At 44.3% G+C, this 27,614-nt stretch overlaps 1 protein-coding gene across 2 annotated transcripts in view; it reads left to right on the forward strand.

Annotated features, from left to right (window-relative positions):
• Positions 1-27,614, forward strand: part of LOC138633916 (contactin-associated protein-like 5) — an 82,616-nt gene that overhangs the window by 15,548 nt on the left and 39,454 nt on the right. For both annotated transcript variants that reach the window (XR_011311923.1, XM_069720447.1), the window contains exons 2-8: positions 3,098-3,208; positions 5,441-5,634; positions 16,807-16,954; positions 20,193-20,396; positions 22,106-22,290; positions 24,061-24,204; positions 27,050-27,317. Coding sequence is in view for 1 of the 2 variants with exons in the window: in XM_069720447.1 (XP_069576548.1) it covers positions 3,098-3,208; positions 5,441-5,634; positions 16,807-16,954; positions 20,193-20,396; positions 22,106-22,290; positions 24,061-24,204; positions 27,050-27,317 (1,254 nt within the window). In the remaining variant the exon portion in view is untranslated. The remainder of the gene's footprint in view (positions 1-3,097; positions 3,209-5,440; positions 5,635-16,806; positions 16,955-20,192; positions 20,397-22,105; positions 22,291-24,060; positions 24,205-27,049; positions 27,318-27,614) is intronic.

The raw sequence follows: 27,614 nt of genomic DNA on the forward strand, positions 1-27,614 counted from the left end.
GCTGTCAGAATAAGAGTTTTACACGCTTTTTAAATCACATTCGTTCAACACCAAAACAAAGTTCATGTTTCTTCCAGCTGGAAGTGGAGAAAACTCATTTAACATGCTCCTCGTTCCATCATGAGATCACGTTTCCCACAAACCCCGTCACTTCCTGTTGTTGGGGAGAGCTAGCAGCAGTTTGTTTTGATGGTGAGAGGAGGAGGGGGCGGAGCCTCGCTGATTGAAAATGAACACTTATTTTTGTCAGTTTTGTTTTAAATACTTTCAGCAGAGCTTCTGTTGACGATGTTTCTGAGAAATATTTGGCAAATAACTTGCAAGCTCAAATAGGACAGCGATTGCTTGAATTAACGTTATTTTTCTGCGATTGGAAGACTGATTTCCTGAAGGAAGATAAAAGCATTGAGGTTTTACTTTGGAGATAAGATGTCTCACGAGAGTCTGCAACTTGCCAGTATCTGCAAGACTGAACTGAAACTTGTGTCACAGAAATATACTGTTACATATGCTTGCATATTTTAAATGTGAATATATACAGTATAAAGAGTGGGAACGCAGAGTACACCTGCGTATCATGTGGACTTCTGCACGGGAAAAAGGAAAAGCAATATCACGGCGGTCGCTTCCATATTTATCCACAGGAATCACAGTAATTATGACTGTATGAAAATAACTGCTAATGTAAACTTGAGTTTTGTCGCTCTTGAAAGGTCGATGGTACGTTTATCACTTCTTCTGAGGAACTGTGGGATTGAAGAGAGCGACTGACACCGAAGCACGTCAGACTCATTTTTTTTTTTTTTTACCCTCAGTGAGAAACCTCTCGGAGCGAAATGAAACAATCAAACGCGCCCTGATACTGAACTTTACCTCAAACAAGGAGGCTCTGCGGTTACAACCGCCGCACCAGTCACTCCCTCCAGGATTGCACAGACTTTTTTTTTGTGATCGTTGCGATCAGAAATGTTTGATTTTTGCAGCAGATTTTCTAAAACAATGTCGATGTAATTTGTAGTTTTAAGTGAGGGTTTTTTTTGTGTAAAATTGCAGGAATCCAAAAAAATTGCATGTCGAAAAAGAAAAATTTGATTCTTTTTTTTTTTTTTTGAAGCACTACCTGATAAACAAATAAATATGTAATCACTTCCTGTGACAGTAATTATACTGCACAGCACAAAAATATTTTTATTCCCATTAGTTTGTTTTTGGAATAACGAATTTAAAGCTCCACACCGACGGATGTCTGAACACAACATCGAAGCACAAAACCACTAACCGTCCTTTATGTAACTTTTACCCGTAACTCCGGTTCCCTGCTGTAGTAGGAAACTCCTATGAAAGACGTGTTACGAGTTTTGAGGTCGCAGCGTGTTAATGATGGTTGATTCTGGTCTTTTCATTCGATCCGAACATTTTGAACTTCTTCGGGTCGGTTTGGCTCCAACCCCTCCGCCGGGCACCTTCCTCTCATCCTGCGTTTCCCTCGCAGGCTCACTCGGCGCTCACCCCTCCGCCCCGCGGTGTCAACACCACATGTCTCTGCCTCCCGCGGGTCTCGACAGAAACACATCTACCCGTCTGCGGCCCCGCTGATGCTCCTTTTTGATTTCAGCAGAGATTAAGTGTTCCTTCTGCGCGCGTGTGCACGTGTTTCACCGACGCACTCCGATTGCGAGTCTTGAGTACATTTGGCTCTGAAAAAAACAAATTCAAGCCCCCTTGAGCCGTTGCATGAAGATTGTGAGTCAGCTTCAGAGGATTTTCGGTTATCCCGCAGGCCAAAGGAGCAGCTTTGCAGACAAATCATCCTCCATCCATAAGTCGTCCTGACTGACAGCCAGGCGTTCGGCTCCCGACCCAAATCTGTAAACAACAGCACAGAGGAGGCCGAAAAGACGGGAGAAACTTTCCCTGAACTGCGCGCGCGCGCGCGCGCACACACACACACACACACACACACACACACACACACACACACACACACACACACACACACGCACACGACTCACATCACCTGCCAGTTGGAGAGTCAGAACATCGTCGGTCTGCTTGTGTGCGTGTGGAGGACGTCGCTGGTTTCACCTGCTGATAGATTAGAAGAGCCGTGCTTATGTAATAAAAAAAATAAAAAACAGAGCTCTCGCGTTGGTGCGTTAAGATGCCACGAAAGCTCCCCCCCTCCCCCTCCTCCCGATGAACATCTGCAACTACACAGCAGCTCGAGCCGTAATTTGAAGTCTTGGACAAAAAAAACACGGCTTCATCCACTTTAGTCACACTTGAAATCAGGATTAGAAAAAAAAATCTGTTGGCAGGCGATCTGAGAGCAGTCAAATCAGGTCAGTCAGAATTCGGCGGGACGGCCGGATGCGGCGGCCCCGTCGCGCCTCCAGATGTGCTCCGAAATCCGTGGTGCAACATCCCTGAAAAAACAAACAAAAGGGGCCTCCGAGGGAGTGAAGTGCTCGCTGATGGAGGGGAACGAGGGGATAATCAGGCTGGTGCCACTTTTCATTTTGGCTCTCAGACTCTCAGGTCTCAATGCGGCTCCGCACTCGAAGCGGATCGGAACCGCCGAGAGGATGTTGGACTCGCTGCTCCTCCGGCAGCCGAGATGAGACCGACCGCTTTTAGATCGCTGGACTTCTTAATCTGCTGCTGCCTGTTGGACGTGATGTAATCTCACAATGTGGGATTAAAAAGAACACACACACACACACACACACACACACACACACACACACACACACACACACACACACACACACACACATGGACACAGAAGGAGCCTCTGCGTTTCCCGTGCAGCTCTCAGGGGTCACAGCGTGGGTTAATAGACTGTTTGAGGCGTCTCAGCGCTGGATAAGTGAAGCAGCAGCAGCAGCAGACCAGTTATTTTTCCTCACACTCTCGGTTTTAAAACTGCAGCTCTGACGGGAAGAGCTGCACTCTGAACCGCAGTGTTTAACTATCCACCAGCCTTTTTTTGTCCTGTGAGGCCCGTCAGCTGAATGGGTCCGTATGCAACGAGAGTTTTAACAGCTCAGGTTTGATGATGACTGTGTTTTTCTTTCTGGTTTTTTTTTCCCCTCAGATAATTGCAATGGGCCTCTGGTGTCAGCGCTGCCACACTCGTCCTTTCAGAGCTCCTCTCAGTCCTCCGTCGGTTATGCTGCTCCCAACGCCAAGCTCAACAGGAGAGACGGTGAGTACGGGCCGCGGCCTGCAGTGACTCAGCGTTTTCTGTGGGGTGGGGGTGTGGGGGGCTATGAAGAGAGATCAGGGGGTTAGAGAGGTGTGGTGAGATCACCATGGTAACTGATGCTGAAAACTTAACCTGGTGGTGGATCCTACTCGATACTACGTCCCGCCCACCGATAGCTGTAAACTGACTGCACCACAGGCCTGTCAATCAAACAGACACGCCCCCAAAAACAGGTCTTTTTGAATCTTATTTTCTAATGAATGAGGGATTATTTTCAGATGGACCTCCAGAAAACTAATAAGAAGGAGTGACTTTAGCTAACAACACCGAGATAACTGCTGGAGACCTTTTATTGACTTTGTATTTGATGACATAAGTTAAATGGGAGTCTATGGAGCCGGAGGCTTTTTGGAGCCGACCTCTAGTGGCACTCGGTGGTATTGCAGCTTAAGACAATTCTGCATCGGGCTCATTTTTCAGACCTGGAAGCTCCGCCCACTTTTATATTCAGTCTAGATTATGTCTTTAACTTCCTCATATTTTTGTAAAATAAAAATGTACTTCTCATTTAGAATATGTCGCTCTGTCCATGTTTGTGATTGGTCAGATGCTGCAAGCCCCGCCCCTTTTTATGTAAACAAAGTCTAAAACAGGAAGCCTGCGTTAACAGAGAAAGTTTTGAACCACCGTCTTATCTCGAAAAAATTCATCTCTGCTTTGTTGAACAGCTCAGACATAGAAAGTCTGGGTATGTTGAATTTGCTTCACGGTACAGCCCCCAGGTAGCAGACCAGGAAACACCCTCACCTTCCCCCTCTGTGACGGTCATCTGGAGGGGCAGGGGTTGAAGCAAATGAGCCGTGGCTGTTTATTGATCTTTTATTAAAATGAAACAGAGTCCTGGTTGATAATGGAGTCCTGAAAATGCAGTCATTATTGGGATTTCAGGGCTGTTGTCGCAGGGGAGCTGGCTCCTCTTTGACCTCCAGAACAGCCTGAGGACTCCAGCAAACTGAACAGCTTCAGTAAATGTAGGACAAGCTCGCCAATGTACGACAATTCTGGGTCAAATGAGCAACAGGATTTTTTTTTTCTCTAAAGTGTGAATCTGACAATATGTCATAAAGACCTGAGCTGAAAATAGCAGCAGTTCTTTAAAAAAAATACATGTGCATGGTGGATTTTTTTTTTTTTTTAAAGAAGCAGATCAGCCGGACAGGAAGTCAGAAGGGAGCGTCATAAAGAGTCCGGTCAATTTTCAAAATAAAGCACTCTGTGCAGACTCCTGATCGTATATCACATCCAGAGACTGGACGTAGCTTCAGGGTCTGACAACAGAGGGACAGTGCGGAAGTACCATTTAGTGGAAATCACGGCATGGGCTCAGGAACACGGCTCTAAAATTGCTCCATAGTCTCCCATTCAGGTTCCCTCCTGAAAAAGTCAGTAAAGGTTTTCCACAAGTCAATCATGATGTCATTAGTTGATCAGTGTTCCCATCATTCATTCGATATTAGGACTCAAAAAGGGGCATGTTTTTGGCGGCGTGTCTGTTTGATTGACAGGCCTGTGGTGTGGTCATGTTTCTGCTATAGGTGGGCGGGGCCTATTGTCCTCAGGTTCTCAATCAGAGTAAAAAAAATATGGTCAAATTCCGGCTCCAAAATAGAAAGAAGGCGACAGCTGAAATCTATACTCGAAATCCAAAACTTCAGAACAGAAGCTCACAAACTGATCGATGACAACACAGTCCGTAACCGCTCGATCTAATCACTTCATCGCCATCGACCCCGCTGGTCTTTAAAGCAGTAAAAGAGATTTGTTCTCCTCCTGCTGTATGTGAAATACATACAGTATATGAAATAAATGTTTTATTAAGAAATTATTTGAACAGTAGGAGCACAAAAAAAATCGAGGTAAGAAAAAATCAGGACGACAAAACGCCTCTGAAACGCTCCCGGTGGGAACGACGTCGGCCAGAGGAAGCAACAACACAGCAGCCCCAACGCAGAGTTTCAAAATGTGTTTTGATCTGTTCAAGAAGCAGCATCAAACACCTGAGAGGAGCTTCAGACGTCCAACACACACAGAGCATGTTTTAAAAGCTGCTCTGTGGCTGCTGGAGTGGAACGTCACCTCGAAGCCTCACAAACAGTCGGTGTGCACTCAACAGGACTTCATAATGTGAGCCCGCAGTGCCTCATGTTTAATGGATGCCCCTATCTCCTCCAGGGGCCGGAGGCTGGTCTCCCATGGTGACCGACCAAGTGCCCTGGCTGCAGGTGGACCTCAGGGAGCAGATGGAGGTGACGGCCGTGGCCACGCAGGGACGCCATGACAGCTGGGACTGGGTCAGCAGCTACCTGCTGCTCTACAGCGACACGGGCCGGGCCTGGAAGCAGTACCGGCACGAGGACGGAGTGGCGGTGAGTCGTGACGTCAGAGAGTTTGGGATGTGTGGTGCTGTTCAGCTGGGGAAGACGTGAGCGCTAATAAAGGGGTCTCCAACCTACTTTGACAAAACGAATGTGTCCGAGAGCTCCTTGTGATTAGTAACTTTTATTCGCATAGCTGAGCTCCACCCAAACCAGCTGAATCAGGTTCTTTTTTGTGAACATGAACAAACTGGTACTCAACACGCATATTTAAGGGGGGGGGGGGTATTGTCTGCATCTACAATTACACAGATGTTCTCTAAATCGTTCTAATATCAGATTAAATGAATAAAATCAAGTGTTTCCCTTCGACTGGGATCCCCGCCCCTCCTGAAAGAAACAAGTCTGAGTGTAAACATAGTATGAAACTGGAGGGCTTTTAATTTGAAAAGTCACAGCGTTTTCTCAGTGACACACACTCTTTATAGCTCCGCCCCCCTCTGTTGCAGTCCAGCTGAAAATATTTTATTTATGTTATTTGACCTCATTTCTGAGCAGCCGTTTGTTTCCAGCTCAGTGTGAGTCTCTGCTGTGTTTGTGTCCTCTGATCTCTGTGTGTCTCACTGTGGATGGAGCGCCACCTCTGCTGTGTTTCTGTCCTCTGATCTCTGTGTCTCACTGTGGACGGAGCTCCACCTCTGCTGCACTGACAGGTGGAAGGAACGAGGGGAGATTGTCCACTCGTTAATCCATTAACGTTGATAGCGTCGTTCTCTCTGACAGGTTAGAAAATAAATAAGTAAAAACTGATTATTTTTTGGGGGCTCTACAAATACACCTGGACGACCGGCCTGAATGAGTTTATGTGGGAAACGCTGCACATGGTCGGAACCTTCAGAGCTGCTCAGAGGGCTTGTTTCTGCTTAAAGTGAATGCTTGAAATTTTGGACGATATGCTTTTTTTTTATTGGGCGTCAGAGTGTGTGCATTATGTATGGAGCCAAGGAGCTGATTAGCATGAAGACTCGGAGCAGAGCGGGAAGCTGGCCGAGCTCAAAAGGTCACTAATTAACGTGTTTGTGGAACCAGTGAAGAAAAGCGAAACGTGAAAAACAACAGGTTTGTTTGTTCTGCAGCTGCTTCGTTCTGCTCTGAACCTGCAGCTTCTTTGTTCTCTGCAAAAATGTGTCGTCTCTTCAGACTGCTGGATTATTAATGAAAGGGTGTAAAACAATGGGGGCGGGTGATAGAAGTGGGCTGTGACTGCGCTCTCCGTGTTTACGATCGTAAACTCTGATGTTCCAGTCACGCTCGGCCCTCTTGTCTCGTGAGATAGCATCTGTTCGTCGTGCTCCGTCCTCCGCGGGGCCGTCTTATCGATGGCGTCGCGGGTCAGAGTCGGATGACATCCTCTCACTTTTTGTGACACGTTTCAAGGTGTGGGAAGTGTCTGGTGTCGCGGCAATTACTCCGCGGCTTCTCCTTGTCCTCCGTCCGATGTCACAACATGTTACCTCGGCGCGCACCGGGACTCGGGATGAGAAAATAGCCCCGCATTGCCACATGTCATTAATTCTTTATTGTGTTTTGGCCCAGTTATGTCAAAGGCTGCCAACAAGACGTTAAAGTGTAATTCGGAGTGTTTTTCTACTTGGCGGTCCAATTAGCAGGGTGCGTATTCGCCCACTGGCATGTGACTCCTGCAAAACTGATCTTTTTTTCATTGTGTTGAAATTAAAAGAGCGCAGAGATGTTTGGGTGAACAGTAAGTCGACTTCTCTGCTGGTTTGAATTATTTATCCTGCTTCACCTATTTAAAAATGGATTATATAAAACACATTGGAATGTAGGAATCAGACTGAGGCAGGCCGACATAAGAAATAAGAGGGTTGGAGCCGACCCTGAACCTTCCTGCACTAATCCTTCATGGTAATATACGTGTTTTTTTGTTTTTTTTAATGTGATTAAAATAAATTTATAGCATGATAATGGCAACATTCAGACTTGGTGACCCACTGAAATCATAGAGTGAAGCTGAGTATCGGTACGACGTACGTTATGTATGAACGGTCATGGCTGATGGCAGCTCAAAAAGAGGAGACCGGATGTCAACATACTACAGTAGTATGTTCGTTTTTACTGAATATTTGAAGGTAAAATGTAACAATTCTTCTTACATAGAAGTGTGTGTGTGATCTTGTATTAATAATAAGATATTTTTAATTATTTAGTGAGATTGTCAAGAATATAATTATCACAAAAATACCCTGAAATGTGATATTGTTTTGGAACCACCTCGACTCCTCATTCTCAGTATCACCAACAGAATAAATGCGCATTAATTAGCATCCAGTAGTTCCTTTTGGAAAATCTCATTTCAACTAAAAAAGCCATCATCAGCGTGATGTGATTTTTACACAAATAAAAGCCTGTTTCCAAACCACATAAACCCATATTTAATTGAAAATAGACCAAAGACAACATATCAAAATGAGAAATTTTGTTGTTAAAAATAATACATGCTTTTTTTTAAAAAAAAATAATAATTTAATGGCAGCAACACGTCTCTAAAACATTGTAACAGGGTCAACAAAAGATTGAAAAAGTTGTGTAACGCAAAATAACCATCTGAAAACTAATCGGGTTACCTTGGCAACAGATCAGGAACATGATTGGGTATAAAAAATATAATTTCAGAGAGGCAGAGTCTCTCAGTGAAGATGGGGAGAGGTTCACCACTCTGTGAAAGACTGTGTGGGAAAATAGTGCAACAATCTAAGAATAATGTTCCTCAACGTAAAACTACAAAGAATTAGTGGATTTCATCATCTACGGTTCATAATATCAATAAAAGATTCAGAGAATCTGGAGAAATCTCTGAACACAAAGGGACAAGGCTGAAAACCAATATTGGATGGTAGTGATTTCCGGGCCCTCAGGCAGCACTGCATTAAAAACAGACACTATTCTGGAGTGTAAATCACTGCATGGGCTCAGGAACACTTCTGAAAACCATCGTCTGTGAACACAGTTCATCACTGCATCCATAAACTTCACTTTCAAAACTCCAGAAACTGGTCTCCTCAGTCCCCAAAGGTTTAGAGTGTTGTTGAAAGAAGAGGTGATGCAGCACAGTAGTAAACATGACCCTGTCCCAACTTCTTAGAGGCGTGTTGCTGCCATTGAATTCAAAATGACTAGATATTTTTCATAAAACAATACAATTTCTCCATTTCAACATTTGATATGCTGTATTTGGTTTATTTTACATTAAATATGGGCTTAAATGATTTTTTTTTTTTTAAATCCATCCCCTTCTGTTTTTATTTACATCTTCCACGGCGTCCCAGCGGGGTTGTAAACAAACATAAGGTGCCCGTCTCTGAACGACTCTGAAATTTGCGGTGAAGTGAAACATCCTGATAAACAGCTCCCAGCTTCTTCTTCTCAAACTCACTCCTCCTGTCTGAAAATAAAGCTGCCGTGCGGTGAGAATACTTGTGTAAACATTACCGTCATGACCCGCAGCTGTCACCTTTCAGAAGCGACTCACGAGAGCGAGGAAATACGGCTGAGAATTCCCCTCAAATAATAGAATTCAAAGAGCCAGGACACAGCGAGGCGACGTCCTCTGAAACCTTTGTGTTTACTGATGTATGTTAAATGAACACAGACACTCGCCGCTCTTCTCCGGCGCTCATGTGACGGATGAATGGCGTGATTAGCAGCCGGTTCGTGTGCGGTCTGATGAAACTCACGGCCAGACTGACTGACTGCAGCTTTCACTGAGACCTTTTGGCAGATTCTGGCTCACATCCGTCTGGACGCTCAAAGGTAAACGGGCCGACTGTCAGGAGCTGAGCTGAGGGGAGCTAATGAGCGAGCGGCCGTCAGTCCGAGCTGAAGCGGAGCCAAATTAGCTCCATGGAAAGATTAGCTCCCGGGCTAAAGGTCGACGGCACTGCAACCAGCCGGCTGCGATTTAAAAAGAGGACAGATGTATTATTGTGAGGCGGTGTGGTCATTAAATCAGAGATTATCCTCCAAAGGGCACGACTGACCTTCACCTTTATACATTATTAGTTCAGTTGTTTGCATGGTTGACGTGTTAGCTTGGCGGTGGAAGTAAAGAGTCGACCCTCTTGGGAGCACGAATGTGCTCGTTAACAGTATCAGAGTTCTGTTCTGGTTTGTTTCTGACTTTGAAATGATGGTGGTGCGGCAAAAAAAAAAAAAACAAATTCATGAGGATTCGTCCCCTGGGGAGCCTGAACGTCTCAGATGGATGTAGAAGACTGGATTTAGAGATGACTCACGGACACTCCCAGGAATACCAGATCAAGTGGTGGTGGGGGAGAAGGAGGGTTGTTCATCAAGAGCTCCGAGAGCAAAGATGAACCGAGAGGAAACAGATCTCCTTTATTCAAGTTGTGCATAAGCTTCGTTGTTAAAGTACATCTTGCCTGAATGACGGCTTTGTTCTGACATTCCGTCTAGATTCTGTTTCCTGTCATGTCCAGATTGTATCTGCAGGATTTTTTTAAAGTATGGACAGTAAAAATGTATGGACCAATCAGCAACCAGCGGTGATGTCACCCGTTGGTTTGTGAACGTTATGAAGCCTCCAGTTCAGATTCTGTCCGTCACCATCTTGCTAGTTCGGAGCGGTTTGGAGCAGGAAGTGACCATATTTGGACGAGCTGGGGGGAGGAGCCAGCGGTGGATCTGACTGATCTGATTGGAAACCCGACGATACTACGTCCCGCCCACCGATAGCTGTAACCTGACTGCACCACAGGCCTATCAATCAAACAGACACGCCCCCAATTTTTTTTTCTAATGAATGAGGGATTATTTTCAGATGGACCTCCAGAAAACGAATAAGAAGGAGTGACTTTAGCCAACGACACCAAGATAACTGCTGGAGACATTTTATTGACTTTGTATTTGATGAGGGAAGTTGAATGGGAGTCTACGGAGCCGGAGGCTTTTTGGAGCCGACCTTTAGTTCGGTGGTATTGCAGCTAAAGGCACTTCTGCATCGGACTAATTTTTTAGACCTGGAAGCTACGAACACTTTTATAAAAAGTCTGTGGTCCGGACACAACAAATACAAAACAATCCGTCCAAAAGATCTGATCTGAGGAACAAATCTGATTCACCTGCAGAGATAAATGTTGGGAGTCATTACAGACTCACTTAATTCTTCCTCGTTAAGGTCCATCCCTGCATGTTACCCCTCGAATCACTCTCCAGTGGTTACTATAAAAAAAAAAAAAGCATGCAAGTGTTTATTAAATTATGCAGCGTTACGGCACCATTTACATTGAAACAGCCCAGCTGCTCATATCGTACACTGCTTGATATGTGATGAATGAAGACAGTAGTGAAGACTCCCAACCATTAGAACTGTCATTAACAGGGAAGAATGTAAATCCAATAACATGCACGACGTTAAAGCTGCTCTCGCTTTGCATACATTAAAAAGGTTTTGAGTTGAATCTGCTTTTTGTCTTTAGTGATTCACTCCTCGTCCCATTTCTCCTCTGAACCTCCGTCACAGCGCTGACATCACCGACTGTGTGTGAAACAACAGGACGACGTTCTTCTTCATCTAAAAGCTGATAAAACCTAATTAGTGCAGGCAGGAGAGCGAATATGTGACTCGTGTCTGTGAGAGCCGACTTTCACAGCTCCTCTTTGAAAGTCTTTCCTTGTGTTAAAAATAGGTTTGTTCCTGATGCTGCATGTAAAGTAAACTCCTTTAAAAGTGGCAGACTCCCCCCCACCCCGACCACCCGGTTTAAATCCTGCTTTAACCTAAATCCCTGCGTGATGTTTGCAATCTACTCCACAGAAAATTGGCTGCACCGTCTCAGCAAGTATATGCCGAGGTGGGAAGAGGAATATTTTTCCAGCAGGGAGTCCGTGTTATCCTTCATTATCCTTGCAAAGCCTTATTAAAAGAATCGCTATTTAATGTGTGGAACAAATTCTCCTCCGCGAAGGACAAAATTTCAACATTAATTTCCTGGCATGTTCAGGTAGATGGGAATCTTAACGGCGATTAAAAACGTGTTTGCCGAGTGTTTCAGGGGGAAATTCTCCGCCGCTGAGTTCCTCCCTTCTAATAAAACAACAGTAATAACACTTCAGACTGGACCGGTTTCGTGCAGCCTGATCTCAAAGGAGATTTAAAACACGCCGTTTGGCCGCCGTGCCTTTAGAAAATGTTGGTTGGTCGTTGGCAGTCAGTCTGATCGGTCCGACTCAAACACTACAGGACGGATTGTCACCACATTGTTATATTTAAAGATATTCACTTGTCATCATGTCACAAACTGCTCAGAGAAATTGACAAGCAGGCCGCCCACACAAGACATTCACTTACTCTGTTTTCGTTTATTAAAGATAACAATGGAAGACAGAAATATCAGCAATGGAAGCAGTGATGTGTGCTGTGAAGGTGTTAAAGGTGCAAATAACCTGGAAGGCTGAGGTTAACATTTTACCATCCAAAGTGGGCTAGGGCCGCCTCCATAACAGTAGGAGGGGCTTAAAAATGCTTTCATGAGAGTGCTAATTAGCTACTGAACTAAGACCCAAGTGCTGAGTATATTGTGACAATAACAGGAGAGTCAGACTGGTGCAAACAGTCCAGAATCAGCACCACGGACAGCGGCCATGACGGCTGTATTAAACTCAGACTGTTTATAAAAGTGTTCATAGCTTCCAGGTCTGAAAAATGAGACTGATGCAGTAGTGCCTTAAGCTGCAATACCACCGAGTGCCACTAGAGGTTGGTTCCAAAAAGCCTCCGGCTCCATAGACTCCCAACTCAACTTCTCTCATCACATAAAAAGTCAATAAAATGTCTCCAGCAGTTATCTCAGTGTTGTTAGCTAAAGTCACTCGTTCTTATTCGTTTTCTGGAGGTCCATCTGAAAATAATCCCTCATTTATTAGAAAATAAAATGGGGGCGTGTCTGTTTGTTTGACAGGCCTGTGGTGCAGTCGGGTTACAGCTATCGGTGGGCGGGACGTAGTATCGTCAGGTTTCCAACCAGATCGGTCAGATCCACCGTTGGCTCCTTCCCCCAGCTCATCCAAATATGGTCACTTCCTGCTCCAAACCGCTCCGAACTAGCAAGATGGTGACCGACAGAATCTGAACTGGACTGGACCCCACAGACCAACGTTGACTGGTTTGAGAACATCCAGCTCTAAACTCTAAACACAACCTTGTCTTCAAGATTAGAGAAGTTTTTACTGTCATTGTAGGTCATAAACCGAAATGTTGTTTGTCAGTACTCGAGCCAGCGGCAGAAACATTAAAATACACATTGAAGTGCTAAACACATAAAGAGTAGCGCAAAGAACATTGTTACTCGGCAGGTGATAACAAAACTCATTCACTATTTTCTACACCTGATTTACACGCTGCTGCGTCATTATGTTACAGTCATAATTATCTGTCACATAAACAAACGCCAGAACATCTGCAGCATGTGTGTGAGGCCACGAACGCCAACGTTTCTATTCCTGGATAAGAACGCGTTAATTTATCAGTTTTACAACGTGAAAATAAAACGTAACAACTGAAATCTGTGCAACTTTATTTTTATAATCTGGCTACTTAACAACGTAACATACTAACCAGCAGCTAACGTTAGCGCGGCGGCAGTGGATGATGGCCTACGGTGTCCTGTGTTGGTGCGCCTCACGAGGACTCTGCAGCTGACCGGTGAATAAAACGATCAGTTTGGAGTTCGAGCGGCTGATTAACAATATGGAGGGCTTTGTAGCTTTCTTCCTCACTCGCGCTCCCTCAGGCTATTTAAGTTGGCGCTGACCTTCCGGAAGCGCTCCGCGACGTCTTCAGCAGCACCGGCAGCGAGCTCCCCCATCCCCCCCCAGTGAATTGATTAAAATAAACGTGTGTGCCTGCTCTGCATGCAACCAAAAAGAAAAAAACGGACCCATGGGAACTCATCACTGGAGAGGAAGAGTAAAGAGTCTTAATTAACGGGGAGGGAGACCGTTCTACAGTGACAGCAGCATAAATAGAAATAATGAAGCCGCGCTGGGGTTCGGGCGGCTGTTTTTGTGTGGATAAGGAAGCCGACCTCCGAAGATCCGCTGCAGCAACCCCTCAGGCCCGTTTCTGCAGAGACTCGCCTTCGTCTCCCTTCGCCGGAACACGCAGGATGTTTTGCTGTCACATTTTCCAAAAGAGTGAAAAACAAACGTCAGAAGCTGCGGACGGTCCCAGCGGTGGACTCTTGTAGTGGTACTCCTCTCCAATACGAGTGAGTCATGCTGACGCACGGAGTCTCTCAGCTAATGGAGCGTCTCAATCAGTGTGTGTGTGTGTGTGTGTGTGTGTGTGTGTGTGTGTGTGTGTGTGTGTGTAAGAAGAAGAAGAGCGTTCACGAGTGATTGTTTTTTTGGGTTTTTTTACAATTTGCACCGCAGTCCTGCGGACACACTTTGTTCTGATTATTTCATTGTTGTTTCCGTCCTCGCTGCTTCCTCTGTGGTCTGGAAAAAGGATGATGTCATGTGTTTTTTTGTAGAGTCCCGGTGGCTTTACGTTTCCATCCCTGTCAGTCAGACGGGATCAAACCGAAAACACTCTTCGTACTCACGAAGAAGATCAGCCATGTTTCTGAGCCCATGCGATGATTTCCACCACAGAATAGTGCAAGTGAGGGTCCAAAGGTCACGGCCATCCAACATTTTGTTTCCATCCCTGTCAGTCAGACGGGATCTGACCGAACACCTTCCGTCCTGATGAACACCATCAGCTCACATCGCTCGCCATTTCTGTCTTATTAATAATTACTGAGAATGTTTCTCTCCCTTTTTCCCCTTTTTGATTGCTGCTTATGAATATTTTATATGAATATGCTTAAGAGTCAGTATCACATTTTTCAGAGGTTAGAAATTACAGCCCGTGAATGCAGAGCAATTAAAGAAAAGAAAAAAAAGTCTGCAGTGTGTGAGAAGGTCACAGCCGGAGCGCTGCGTTCACTGCAGCGTGTTTTTATCAGCCTCCGTCTTGTATTATTTTCTGTTTGTACGCTCTCGTTGCTGCAGTAACATTTGCTTTAATCGGACGTGAAGTCGCTTCGTTCCCTCCTGAGCTGAATTACTGTGCGTGTATAAATAAACCTAGATTGGACCCGCTTCATTGAAAGTGGTGGCATAAATCACAATACGCCTTCACGCCCTTCCCGTTGCTCTGATTCTCTCCTACAGCAGCGTCCCGGTGTATTTAATGACGCCAGCGTCCGACGGTCCTTTGTGCCGCCGGCTGTTGTGCGGCTGTTGTTGCAGAGAGCGAGCTGAAGGATCGGCCTCGTCAGGCCATGTTGAACTATTCACAAAGGCCCGGAGCTGCCCCGTCACAGATCCATCTCCGCGGTTCTTTATGGTCCGTATTGATTTGATGTGTCACCTGCCTGGAATCGGTTATGACGGTGCTGGCGATCAGTCATTTGAGAGGAGAGAGGTTGTTTGTCTCCGCTTCGATCTCCATCCTTCACTCCGCTCCTTCTGTCCACCGGCGTTTGTCTGGTGGTGGTGGTAGGGGTGTTTGTTGGAGGGGGTGTGGGGGGGCAAAAGAAGAAGAAGAATGACATCTCACGGTTCTTCTCCGAGGTTTTGTGCTTCAGCTCTGTGGGGGGAGAAAACACAATTCGAGAGGCCTTATTTGGCCCCCGGCTGCCTCGCTGGTCATTTTTTTTCCCCCTCTGTGTCTCGTGGAGCTGTTCGAACGGATATTCTCATATCTCTACACCACCACTCTTATCACTTCACATCGAAGTAGTAGAGGAGAAAGATATTGCCCTCTGTTCGGTCTCGTCAGCACTCTGGGATTTAGATTGTTATTCAACTTCAACACTCAGCTGTGGCCGAACTGGTTTGAGAAGTGTCAAATAAAACTTCTAATATCAGATTCAATTTAAAAAAAAATCCAGCCTTTCCCTTTGAAAGAAATGCGTCTCAATCTAATCCTGGTACACGGCTTGGACACTGTGTGAAACTAGAGGGCTTTTCATTTGAAAAGTCGCGGTGTAACTTTGATCTCTCACTCACTCAGTGACAGACGCTCCCTTTAAATATTGTATTTCTGTTATTGACCAAATTTCTGAGCATGTGTTTGTTTCCAGCCCAGTGTGAGAGTCTTTGCTGTGTTTGTGTCCTCTGATCTCCGTGTGTCTCACTGTGGGCGGAGCTCCACCTCTGCTGCAATGACACAGGTGGAGGGAGTGATGGAAGATTAACGCAATAATTAACGCAAATTCAAGCAAACCACAATATTTGCGGAAGCTTGTAATTTTTCCAAAAATCCAGTGATTTTTTTTGGCAAAACATTTCATCATCAGAAGCTGTGCTGAAAGTATTAACAGCATAAAGTAAGTCTTTTCAAACAAAACTCACTTTATTAGCACAAATAACTCCTCATTTCCAATCAGAAAGGCTCTGCTCCTGTTTTCATCACCAAATAAAACTCTGTTCACTGGAGAAAAACGGAAGAGAAAAAACAGGAAGTGACGGGGTTTGTGGGAAATGTGGTCTTCACAATAAAATGATCTAATTAAAAAGATTAGAACTAAAATATTTCTGTGATGTGCAGCACGATTATTATCAAAGGAAGTGATGACATATTTATTCCTTTGTCAGGTCGTGCTTGAAAAAAAAGAAAATGTCTTTCTCGACTTGCAATCATTTCTAATTCCCGCAATTTCAGGCAAATAAACTCACTTAAAACATCACAAATTACATCGACATGAGAAAATCCAACGCAAAATGAAACATTTTGGATCACAACAATCACAAAAATCTCCCTGAAATCCTGGTTAAAAAAACAGGTTAAAAGAATAAATAGATGCTGGAATGGTCTACTGGTCATTTTTCCCTCCGGGCCTCGTGGAGCTGTTGAAACGGATATTCTCGTATTTCTACACCGCCGCTCTTATCACTTCACATCGAATTAGTAGAGGAGGAAGATATTGTTTTCTGTTCGGTCTCGTCAGCACTCGGGGATTTAGATTGTTATTCTGCTTGTGTTTCAACACCCGGCTGAAATGCAGATGTCTCTCCTCCCTGCTGAAAAATATTCCGACTCACACTGAGGTCATGTGCTGCGTCTCCCTCTGTGACTCGTTCCGCATCACTTTCTCTGACGTTTCATGTCTTTGCTCTCCGGTCCTGCAGAGGTTCGGCGGGAACGTGAACTCAGGGGCGGTGGTCCAGAACAAGCTGTCCCACCCGGTGAGGACGCGCTTCCTGCGCTTCGTCCCTCTGGACTGGAACCCCAGCGGCTGGATGGGCCTCAGGGTGGAGGTGTACGGCTGCTCCTACAGTGAGTAACAACACCACCTGCCTGACTTAGACACCAGGTTTGGCAGTTTAATCTTTAATGGGGAGTAATGAGGATAATTTCCTCTCCATTTGGTTTTACTGCGCTGTTTAATACTTAAGATGGTGGTGATGAAATCAAACAGCCGACAGCTTACATGTGAAACACATACAGACAGATGTCCTCTCCCTCAACACTTCCAGAGTAACACGTCAGATTAAGGCCTGTTGTTGGCAGACTGGCAATATAGTTGTTGTCACTTTTACATCATGAGAAGGAACAACGGGGACTGAGGAGACCAGTTTCTGGAGTTTTGAAAGGGAAGTTTGTGGATGCAGCGATGAACTGTGTTCACATACGATGGTTTTCACAAGTGTTCCTGAGCCCATGCAGTGATTTACACTCCAGAATAGTGTCTGTTTTTAATGCAGTGCTGCCTGAAGGCCCGAAGATCACCACCATCCATCATGGGTTTTCAGCCTTGTCCCTTGTGTTCAGAGATTTCTCCAGATTCTCTGAATGTTTTAATGATATTATGAACCGTAGATGATGAAATCCACTAATTCTTTGTAGTTTTACATTGAGGAACATTATTCTTAGATTGTTGCACTATTTTCCCACACAGTCTTTCACAGAGTGGTGAACCTCTCCCCATCTTCACTGAGAGACTCTGAATTCATCTTTTTATACCCAATCATGTTACTGATCTGTTGCCATGGTGACCTCATTAGTTGTGAGATAGTTCTTTTGCGTTACATGACTCTTTCATTGGCCCTGTCCCAACTTTTATTAAAACATGTTACCGCCATCAAATTCAAAATGAGGCAACAAACTTTCCCAGTTTCAATTCATTTGATATGTTGTCTTTGATCTATATTTTAAAAAATCTGAGTTTATGTGATTTGCAAATCATCACATTCTGTTTTCATCTACATTTTACACAGCGTCCCAACTTTTTTGGAAACGGACTTGTGGTTTAATAGTTAATGTACTCAACAGAATAATAAAGAAATACTCAAACAGCTGGTATTTACGCTGTCAGTTTCACCAGGCGCTGATATTAGATACCACTCATACAAACACATTTCTGTTTTCTTATCTCATTGTCTTTAAGCACACATCAAGAAAAGTACCTCGTCGTCTGTTTGTCATAGTTCAACAGCCTTTTATCCGCTCGCCTCTCTCCGCGTGGTGTTCACTGTCACAATGACAAAGCAGCATCTAAATGGGCTCTCTTAATAAAATGCCACACGCCGGCTCTCTTAAGTCCTAAGATGGGTGTCATTTGAAACGTGTAAGTCACACCAGCAGGCAGACGGAGGGAGACGAAGCAGTGAAAGCGCAGCAGCTGGAAATGTGCAACAGTGAGAACGAGAGCTATTCTGGAGAATGAGCCTGAAAACCCTGCTAACACACGAGCAGTGAAAGGATCTGCATAAGAAAAGCATCAGAGCATCACCTGCTGCTGGAGTCAGTGTGCCTCGGGGACGGCTCCACAGGAAGGTGATGTCATCGACTGAAGGTCTTTTCACACCTGAAAGTCTGAACCAAGAACCAAGAAAACATTTAATCCGTTTCGTTTTAGTTTCACGTCGCAATTTTACGAATTCTATAATAGAAGTTTGGCGTACAGGACGTAGAGACTGAAGACAGGTAGTAGAGACTGAAGACAGGATGTAGAGACTGAAGACAGGATGTAGAGACTGAAGACAGGATGTAGAGACTGAAGACAGGACGTAGAGACTGAAGACGGGACGTAGAGACTGAAGTCGGGACGTACAGACTGAAGACAGGACGTAGAGACTGAAGACAGGTAGTAGAGACTGAAGACAGGTAGTAGACACTGAAGACAGGTAGTAGAGACTGAAGACAGGACGTAGAGACTGAAGACAGGACATAGGCCTCTGTCCTGTCTTCAGTCTCTACTACCTGTCTCTATGTCCTCTCGTTGTCCTGCTGTTGTCACATACGTCCTGTCACTATTGTTACTATTTTCCATTTTTAATGAATAAACAGATAAATATTTTTTTTCTCCATTGTAATGGATTTTTTTTTTTTTAAATTGACAGGAGATTTTTTTTTTTTTCATCAGGTCAAATTCCAGTTAAATCCTTGTGTTGAAAGAACTCGTATAAAATACCACATGAATCCCAGAATAGCTGCTAAGTGAGTGCAGCTCTCTGCAGCAAGCCGTTACAGAGGTGACACCAGCGACTTTTTCACACTATCATCTCATCTTCCAGCTCTAATCTCCAGGAAGTACATGTATTTTATTCGAAACAGGCAGCACTAATTCCTGATAAACCAGCGCAGGCTGCGCAATTAGCTGAAATATCCCTAGTTGTCAAAGCAAGAAAAGTGGAGGTGTAAATAATTCAAGGTGGCTCCGCGCCGTGGTGCACATTACGGGAGTCTCGGTTCAGCGGAGTCATCGCGCCATCATCGCCATTACGTGTTCCACCTGTGCTGTTTCTGCCGGGAACACCGGCCTCAGCTCCTCTCTGCAGTTTATCATCTTCATTATAGACATTTACAGGCAACCAGCATCGACACTTCCTGCTGGATTACTGCGGGGAATTTAGACTAAAATGATTAAAGAATAAATGCAACATCTAATTTATCAATTTGTACACTTAATCATTGTACATGTTTATGACACACTTCCTGTGCTATTCTTTTTTGCCAAATTCTTACAGTTTTCATTTATCTTTGTCAGTGATCAGTGACTGCAGGTCGTAAATGTAGGCTGAATATAAAAGTAGATGTAAATTTTAGGTCTGAAAAATGATGCCGATGCAGAAGGGTCTACAGCTGCAATAAAAAATAAAAATAATCCCTCATTCATTAGAAAATAAGCTTAAAAAAGACCTGTTTTTGGGGCCGTGTCTGTTTGATTGACAGGCCTGTGGTGCAGTCAGTGATGTCACGGTCCTCTTACAGGACTAATATTAATAGTTGTTGTACCAGAAAATGCATCCGCATTATGATGCAAAGAAAACATTATTTAATAAAACAAAATGAAAATAAAGAATTAACCCACGTAGCTGTTTGTACATATTTTAAATGCTATTTATGATCTTTTTCTGATTTTGAAAACCAATAAATCTGCTTTAAACATGTTCAAAAACTTAAATATTTAAAAGTCAACATTTCCCAGAATGGGATAGCTCAGGTTATTTTACAGGCTTTTTTTTTCTTTGAGATTCCTCATAATACAGCTTGTGTTACTGATTTGTTGCAGAGTCGTATGTGGCCGACTTCGACGGCAGAAGCTCGCTGCTGTATCGGTTCAACCAGAAGTCCATGTCAACGGTGAAGGATGTGATATCTCTGCGGTTTAAGAGCCATCAGGCCGAGGGCGTCTTACTGCACGGAGAGGGGCAGAGAGGAGATTACATCACCCTCGAGCTGCACCGAGGAAGACTCGACCTCTACCTCAACCTAGGTGAAGCACGCTCCCCCAATATCCCTCTCCAAAATGACTTCTTGTTTTTCTTTTGTCGAGTCCTGAATGTGAGCGTTGTCGTGGCGATGGAGGGAATCATCGCTGGAGATTGAGAGCGAGATTGAGATTGATTGAGGCGATATGAAACCTTTAGAAGAGGTGTGTTTTTGGGAGGAAGTCTTCATGATTGACTTCTAGTTTCATTTCCAGCCTTTTGGTTTTTTTTTTACAGATAGTTATGTGTTCAAATTGGTAAATCTGAAGTGATAACTCCACACTGAGAGGGAAGCTGCACACTGTGCTGTTCTCCGAACAAAGACTCACAACAATATAACACACAGCTGGTGTCAAACGGGGGCAATGATGAGTTTAAACCAGCAAATGACTTAAACTATCGACCAATAACTGGAAACGATGTGCAAGTGCTTCTTAGGAAGCCGGGCTGATGGTGACGCTACAATTTAAGCCCGACCACAAACTGTATATAAAAGTGTTCGTATCTTCCGGCTCTGAAAAATGGTTCCAATGCAGAAATGCCTTTAGCTGCAATACCACCAAAAACCACTAGAGGTCGGCTCCAAAAAGCCTCCGGCTCCATAGACTCCCATTCAACTTCTCTCATCAAATACAAAGTCAATAAAACGTCTCCAGCAGTTATCTCGGTGTTGTTAGCTAAAGTCACTCCTCCTTATTAGTTTTCTGGAGGTCCATCTGAAAATAATCCTCATTAATTAGAAAATAAGCTTCAAAAATACCTGTTTTTGGGGGCGTATCTGCTTGATTTTACAGGCCTGTGGTGCAGTCAGGTTACAGCTATCAGTGGGCGGGACGTAGTATCATCAGGTTTCCAATCAGATCAGTCAGATCCACCACTCGTCCAAATATGGTCACTTCCTGCTCCAAACTGCTCCGAACTAGAAAAGATGGTGATGGACAGGATCTGAACTGGAGGCTTCATAACGTTCACAAATCAACAATGATGTCACTGCCGGTTGATGGTTGGGCCCAACATAGCAATCCTGGAAAGGCCACGCCTCTCACACCGTGAGTCTGGATGACTTGAAATTTGACACACGAGTTCAGCTCAATGGGCTCTATTTACTTTCTGTGGATCCTTTTTGGACCAAGCTAATCAAAAATAACATCAAGCTTATTTATATCTTATTTGTTTCCAAGATATCAACTGATAAACTTCAAAAGGGCCGCGGCTTAGCACATAAATGCACCAGTCGACAACTGTCGGATCAATCGTCACAAAACTTGCAGGATGTGTCCATGTAAGGAAGTAGAAGACACACTGAATGTGGTCCTGCAGTTCACCAGAAGCTTATCCAATAGAAAATAATGTGGGTGGGGCCTGCGAGGAAAGGTGCACGAGCGCAGTGCATCCTGGGGTTTTAAGCAAAAATGAAAAGTGAAGCTAATTTTCTCGGTCTTCTCTGGTAAATATTTTCACCTCTCAAGACCATTTTTGCACAGTTGAATTAGGTGTTTAAATCTACAGCAAGGGGCGCTGCTGCAGCCTTCGTGACGATGAAAGATATCTGTGATCTGTTTGTTATTGTGGCTTCGTCGTGCCTGAAACCTTCTGTTGAGCACAGAATAGCTTGAACATGCAGCTTATTTTATTTTTAAGCGTTTTATTTTTAATTTTATTTTTTTACCTTTTTTTTTTTATTATTTTTTTTTTTTTTTACCCGTCTCTCCAGACGACAGCAGGCTGAGGTTCGGCAGCCGTCGCGTCGCCGCCACCGTGGGCAGCCTGCTGGACGACCAGCACTGGCACTCCGTCCACATGGAGCGCTTCAACAGGCAGGTCAACCTCAGCGTGGACTCCCACTCGCAGCACTTCCAGGCCAGAGGAGAGGGGCACTCACTGGAGGTGGACTACGAGGTGAGACCGTGAGTGGATTAATGGGAGGCGGAGGTGAGATGGCGAGAGCATGTCGGCGTTAATGAATTTATCCGTTTTGCTGCTGTAACATCAAAACACTTAGAAAACTGGGAAACAAACACAGAAGTTTTAAACACAAAAGATGCTCAAACGACACAGAAACAAATTCTATTTTCTTGTTAGTTCAAGTATAACGGGACTTAAGACAACTTCACCAAACATTACCGTGTTCACCTGGTGGATGTTTTGACCGCCAACTCGCGCTTTCTGAGCTTCGTTGAAAAATGTCCAGGTAACATGATCATCTGAATTACAACAGAATTCATTCATCTTGATAATTAAAACAAAACATGATAATGAGTTCAACTCACTAACCTGAAATTACACCATCTCAGAAACCACAGACGGGATATAAAATTGTTCGTAGCCTCCAGGTCTGAAAAAATGGTTCCGATGCAGAAGTGTCTTAAGTTGCAATACCACCGAGTGCCACTAGAGATCGGCTCCAAAAAGGCTCCAGCTCCATAGACTCCCATTCAACTTCTCTCATCAAATACAAAGTCAATAAAATGTCTCCAGCAGTTATCTCGGTGTTGTTAGCTAAAGTCACTCCTTCTTATTAGTTTTCTGGAGGTCCATCTGAAAATAATCCCTCATTCATTAGAAAATAAGCTTCAAATAGACCTGTTTTTGGGGGCGTGTTTGTTTGATTGACAGGCCTGTGGTGCAGTCGGTGGGCGGGACATAGTATCCTCAGGTTTCCAATCAGATCAGTCAGATCCACCGCTTGCTCCTCCCCCAGCTCGTCCAAATATGGTCACTTCCTGCTCCAAACCGCTCCGAACTCGATGATTTTCCCTTCTTTCATTTATCGTCGTCACGGTTCTGCAGCTGCAACGAGTCCCGGCAGGTCAAAGCAGTGACACACGAACACTCTGAGGGACGGAAATACAAGAAGCATAATATCATAATATTCTATTTAACTACTCAGTGCGTTGACAGCGTCTAACAAAAGAAAAACGTGTTTCCAACCAACTCGGGGAGCTACATTTACTTATCTTGCCCACTAAAGTTGATGAAGTATTCTACGTGCAGCTGACAGGTGTCTTCTCCACCTGCAAATGAGATTATTAATGAGGAGAAATCAGAAGCTTCTCTTGTTTAAAGTTTAAATCTGCCACTGCTGGGAGAAACTAGTCATTTCCTGCCGTTTGAACTGACATATAGTCTGAAAACTGACACGCCGACATTTGATTTGGACAGTGTAAGTGTACGTGGGCATAAATCTGCCAGCGTGGCAGCCTCACACCTCCACCTCCTCCCTCCAGGCCTCCGTTCGTCTTCAGCAGCCTGAGTGAGGTCGAGCGCTGAGGTCATCCTGGCTCCTCCGCACCTCGACTGGGTCCCCCTTCGTGAACGTTGTCATGTTGGGAAATAAAGAGGTCAAAACTGCTGTTGTTGGAACCACACACAACATGTGAAGCTGTGCGTACGGGTCGCAGTGTGAAGGCGGACGCTGCAGCGTTTCCCTCCGCTCTGTAACTTCGGAGGCAGTGAGTGGGTGATGTGTTCTCAGCTGTTGCAGCAGGAGTGAGAACATATGTGAGCTTTATGTGCTCGGCTTACACGACTGACGCTACAACGTGCTGAAGAGTCCAGAGCAGGATGTGATTTTCTTTTTCTGTATAATCCTGTGAAAACAGCTGCTGCTGTTGGTTCTGGGTGGATGTGTGCACGTACTGAGGTCGACCTGCTCTCTTTGCTTTGAAGCTGAGTTTCGGAGGCATCCCGCTGCCCGGTAAACCCGGCACCTTCCTGAGGAGGAACTTCCACGGCTGCGTGGAGAACCTCTACTACAACGGGATCAACATCATCGACCTGGCGAAGAGACGCAAGCCGCAGATCCACAGCGTGGTGAGGGACACGCGTGACCGCTGGCAGCAATGCAAACACACGCTGCAGATCTACATCGATACAGATCTACACATACAGATCTACACATCTACATACCTACACACATACAGATCTACACATACAGATCTACACACATACAGATGTACACATACAGATCTACACACATACGGATCTACACACATACAGATCTACACATCTGGAGATCTAAACATCTACAGATCTACACACATACAGATCTACACATACAGATCTATACACATACAGATCTACACATACAGATCTATACACATACAGATCTATGCACATACAGATCTACACACATACAGAACTACAGACATACAGATCTACACATCTACAGATCTACAGACATACAGATCTACAGACATACAGATCTACACATATACATCTACACACAAAAATATCTACACACGTTTTGTTTTATTTTAAATGTATTTATATACATACATGTAGATCAGATAGAGTTTATGACTGTGAAAATTCGTTTTTATTCGGGTCTATCTGTATTAAACTAATAGCCACTAATAATATTCCCAGAAACATTTTCCACCTTTTTTTAAAAAGCCCAGAAATGTGAAGAAGCACTTTGCCATTTAAAAGTCTCTCAGCATCTCTATTCGAGAAGGTGATGTAATGATATTTAAAAAGAGCACACGAGTGGGCGAGCGAGAGGAAAGTGAAACTGTTACACTTTCATTTGGTAATCATATATTGCAACGCAGTGTAATTCTAAGTGAAAGTTCGCCAGGAAAAGGAACAGATGTTTATGAAGGAGATGAATCTGATATAGAAAATACAGACAGGAAAGTATGCAGCTGAACTACTTCCAGGTTCCTGGATTTCAGAAAAAAAAACTTCAAGTTATTATCATTTTTATAATCCGTTTTTAATTCAGTTTCAGCAGCTTATACAGTCAAATTAAAATGTTTCCAACTGTTTTTCTTTTTTTCTATTTTTACAGCTGTATATATATATACATATATATATATAAATATATATTTATCAAAGTTTTTTTTGTGATTGTTGCGATCCAAAAAAATTTGATTTTGTGGTGGATTTTCTTCAAAAATGTCAACGTAATTTGCGGAGTTTTAGGTTTAAATTTTTTGCCGTACAATTGTAGGAATTAGAAATTGAACTTAGAAAACCATGGAGATAAAAGTTCCTAAAAGCTGTGTATGTTTCCAGAACAGAAAGTCTGCGACTGTAATATAGAAACAACGACTATATCAGCTGTCATTTTCTCCACCAAAGTTTAGAGCTCAAACTGGTCCCTTTACAACCAAAATAATCCTTCATACAACTCATCTCATCAGGCACACGGCAGTGTGAGGGGGAGGAGCTACGGGAGCCACGACACTCCCCCAGGAAACAGGAAGTAGAAGCATAAGAAAATAAAAGCACTGAAACATTTAAAAGCGGCTCAGGAAGATAAAATCAACAAAAATTACAGATACATATGGGAAGTTGATTTTTAACGTGCTAACGTGATATTCAGCAGGTTTCATGTTTACCGCGCTCGCCGTCTTAGCGTAGCGCGTTAGCTCGTAAACGCAGCGCCGGGGCTGATGGGAAGGTTTTTTTTTTCACATTTTTCTCTGTGCTGAATTTTAATGAGTCGGATCGAAATGATTGGATCAGAGTGAAAACAATCATTACATCCATTGTGACTGTGAGTCCTGTATGATTAAGTCCAAGTGCTTCTGAGAGTGTCCTCCTCCTCCACCAATCAGACGAGTCGGCCTGCCGCCCCCCTTCCCCCTTTTAACATTAACAGGCTTTTACTGACAACAGAGGCAGAGGTGGAGAGAGGAACGCCTGATGGAGGCTGTAATGGAATTTCAATGGGACAATCTCCCCGAAGGTTGATGGGAGGGAATCACATTGAGAGTCAGAGAGCTGTGATTGCTGTGTACTGCCTGGCAGGCCGTGTGTTGGGTTGCAGCGAACACACACGCACACACACACACACACACACACACACACACACACACACACACACACACACACACACACACACACACACACACACACAGACTCCAACTAGAATATAAACTTCGATTGTTTTTACTGAGGCTCGTCTGCCACATCGGTTCGAGCAACACGATTTCAAATGATTCCACGTCCATCGATCAGCCAGGAGACGGGAGTAAATACTGGGTACCCCGACACCTGTCAGTGGGCGGGGCATGTCAGGCAGTCACTTTAACAGGAAAGAAACTGTGGTGGGTAGATGAGGTTTGTCTTGCTGTTGAAAGTTTTTCCTTCTTTCTGTTGGAGGTTTCTTCCTGTTAAAAGAGAGTTTTTCTTTCCTTCTGTTGGAGGTCTCTTCCTGTTAAAAGAGAGATTTTCCTTCCTTCTGTCGATTTTCCTTTCCGTGAAAGGTTTTGTTTTCTCCTCCCTTCAATATAAATGCAATTGAATTGAATGTCCTTCTGGGACACCTTGGTTCTTGGTTCCTGGCATTCATGACACCACCTTCTTAATCATCGTTGTACACCTCTTCATATCACCAGTATAATGATATACCGCGTCTTGCGACTCTGCAGCGATAGTTCAGGAATGGTTTCGTGCATCTCATCATTCTGAATTTATCTTTTCCTCCGAGCTCCTGCTGAGTTTTGTTGGTATTTCGGTTGAGGTCGTGTTTTGCGCCGTCTATTCCCCCTCTGTGCACATCAACATGACATTTATTTCCCGACACGCCGCATTGTTTTACGCCGCAGTTTTTTTTCTTTTTTTGTTTCCACAGCACCAGCTTTTCCTGACATGTCACTGAAGATGTATGTAAATCTGCATCCTCGGCTCTTTTTTTTTCGTCCTCCAGGGCAACGTGACCTTCTCGTGTTCGCAGCCCCAGCTGGTGGCCTGCACCTTCCTGAGCTCCAGCAGCAGCTTCCTGTCGCTGCCGTCAGCGGCGCCGGCCACGGGGGGTTTCTCTGTCCGCTTCCAGTTCAGGACGTGGAACCCGGACGGGCGCCTGCTCTCCGCGCAGCTCGACCCGGGTCCCCAGAAACTGGAGCTGCAAATCAGCAACAGCTGGCTGCACCTGACCCTGCTCGGCTCCGGCCGGCAGAAATCAGAGGTCACCGCCGGTGAGTCCGCACCTACCGCCGAAGAGGTTTCACCTCACAAAGCCAATAAATAATTAGACCTTTTCAGCTTCTTGGACTGTGACTCGCATTTAAATCAGGCAAGACGAGAATTTGAATGTAAAGTAGTTATTGTCAGGCTTTATTTTCATTCATTATTTGAACATTTAAAAAAATATAATTGCTTATGGTGATAGAAGGTCAGGACGACACTCGGGTCTCTTTGCTGAATATAAAACTTTCACCAGGCGACTGTTAGCTTATAATAATAATCATCATCATCATCATCATAAATAATAC

Source organism: Brachyistius frenatus, unplaced genomic scaffold, assembly GCF_029030835.1.
Source record: "Brachyistius frenatus isolate BFR_SWC_R1_liver_20210118 unplaced genomic scaffold, ASM2903083v1 Contig_241, whole genome shotgun sequence".
NCBI classification, from domain to species: domain Eukaryota; kingdom Metazoa; phylum Chordata; class Actinopteri; family Embiotocidae; genus Brachyistius; species Brachyistius frenatus.